Source organism: Pneumocystis jirovecii (assembly GCF_001477535.1).
Source record: "Pneumocystis jirovecii RU7 chromosome Unknown supercont1.68, whole genome shotgun sequence".
NCBI classification, from domain to species: Eukaryota; Fungi; Ascomycota; class Pneumocystomycetes; order Pneumocystales; family Pneumocystaceae; genus Pneumocystis; species Pneumocystis jirovecii.
The window spans coordinates 1-2,459 of record NW_017264842.1 but is presented as its reverse complement, the minus strand read 5'-3'; the positions used below and the strand labels follow the sequence as shown (position 1 = coordinate 2,459).

At 23.5% G+C, this 2,459-nt stretch overlaps 1 protein-coding gene across 1 annotated transcript; it reads right to left on the bottom strand.

Moving 5' to 3' along the window:
• Positions 1 to 1,438, bottom strand: T551_03754 (uncharacterized protein; the record flags this gene model as incomplete). The annotated part of the gene is made up of 2 exons (XM_018376017.1): positions 1 to 1,336; positions 1,405 to 1,438. Coding segments are annotated over 2 exons (1,370 nt in total), but the record flags the coding sequence as incomplete, so codon positions are not given.
• Between the last annotated feature and the right edge of the window lie 1,021 nt (positions 1,439 to 2,459).

Genomic DNA, 2,459 nt, shown 5'->3' with positions numbered 1-2,459 from the left:
TTTAATTTCCTTATTAAAATCATATCAGCTTCCATTTCCAAATCTGCTTGATAACAGGCAAGTCGTATTGTTTTACATAAATCACTTTGGACCCAGACACCAAAATATTCATTAAAAAAATAACATAATGGTAAATATTCTATACACTTTTCTTTTGAAAAAGATTTTTGTGAAATCGACAAATTATTACCACTGAATTCCTTTGAATAAGGTTCAAGATGCTGCTTAGTTTTATCATATATGCCTTTACAAATATTATCTTTATTCTTAGTTTTACTGCATATATCTTTAAAAACATCTAAATATTCCACTAAAGGACATTTTTCATTCAATTCTTTTTTACATTTAGAGATTTGTTTAGAAACATCTTGAATTAAAATGCTAGCAATTACTTCATTCGGAAGTGATGGCATTTTATCAACATAAATACCTAATTGACTTAACTTTTTATGGCTGTATTGAATTGTATCTTCATCAACATCGATAAACGGGCTTTCAAGAAGATTAAGATTATAATTACTGTCAAAATTAGAAAAAAAACCTTTTTCTGCACAACTTGTTTGAAATAAACGGCACATATGATAAATATTTTGACAATTCAAAACGTTATAATAGCATTTTTTTAACCAAACTATGCAGTTTTCTCGTGTTATTTCTTTATGTTTTGATAAAAACTGAGTTTGAAAATTTTGACAGTTTGTTTTAGTTTCTGAAATAAATTTTTTACAAACATTGGAACCACTAATACATAAACTAAATAACTCTGGGCTTTGATGACTAAATAATAGACATTTTTCTTTGAGTTTTTCTAAACAAGTCTTATCATGTGTCCCTTTTAAAAATCTATGCATAATTCCTTCCGCTACTTCCATACGGGCCTTATTATAACAATTTTCTTTTAGTTTATTGCAATTTGCAGAAAGATCTCCTGAACCATATTGTTCTAAGAAAAAACATTCAGTTTGCAGCCTGCTACAGTGATGATAATTTGTTTCTTTATTCAAATCATCTTTAGTTTTTTTTATCGCATTAGATATTTGAGTATTTAAAGAAGTACATACTAATTGAGGCTCATTACAAATATGATGAATATCACTATTCAGCATTTCTATATCATCATTGCAGACTTCTTTTAGTTTTGCTGTGCAATTGTTATTAAAATCGCTGAAAGTTAAAAAAGTAGCAAGGTAATATAAATATTCTTTACTATTTTTTAGTTCTTTAAGTTCTAAATTATGCAACCTTTTGTTTAATTGATGATGATATTCTTCATTAGTAACTTCATATGAAAGTAATGGATCCTCATCATGTAGAGGAGAAAATGTTTGAACAAGATCTAATAATTGGAATTAAATCAAAAAAAAAAAAAAGAATACCTAAAATTTCGTTATTATTTGAAAAAACCCTTTTTATGATGATAAAAATTAAAAAAATGCATGTTTTGGTAAATAACAGCATATGAAGGAAGGGGGAATATAAATCCCCCTTCGAATTAGTGATTTAAAATAGACAGAAAGGCTGAAACATTATAAAAAATGATTCGCAGAAATGATTCGCATAAATGATTCGCAGAAATATTAAAATAATCGATGTTTAATAATTAGATAATATTTTTATAGCGTAATAATTTAGTATAGTATAATTTAGTTATTTTTGGATTATTTATTAGATTAAATTTATTTTAAAACGCTAATTTCTAAATTATTTATAGTTTAAAAATATAATCATAAAATTCATAATAATTTGTTTTATTGAAGATATGATGATTAATAAAAATATTTTGTTTTTTTAATTATATTTTCTTTCGTTTTGAATTATCTCTCTTATACATTGAGAACTTATTTCTATACTTTAATTCTAAGAATTTGTAAGGTAGACTAAGTGCAGATTACTAAAATTTGAGATTTTTCTCCGATCTCTGTGATTTTCCGATTACTCATTTTAGTATTTTTATATTAAACTTATTGGGTTAAAACTGTATTTATAGTTTTAGCTTTTTCCTAAATTTGTACATTTAATTTTACGCTTTTCCGAATTTATACTTTTATTTATTTGGATTCGTTTGTTTTTGAAATTTAAATTATTTTTATTAGTTTTTACTAATTTTAAATTTTGGCTTATTTTTTAGATATTTAGATTATAGTAAGTTTTTTTGTATTGTTTATTCTATTTTATACAAAAGTATTATTAATGATTAAAATTTTTTATTAAATCACTTCTTTATGTAATACTTCTAATAAAGGTCAATATTTTATGTATAGTTCACTATTAAGAATATATTAATGAATTATTCAACTTCAAATTTGAACTTTTTATATTAGCACTAATTTTAAAATTAATGATGATAATTCTATCACTAAGCGTTTCAAAATGTTTTATTAGAGCTGTAAAAACTATTGATAGTATATTTTATGATTAAAAACAAGTTATGATTTTTTTTGAAAATATAAGTTTTTAGA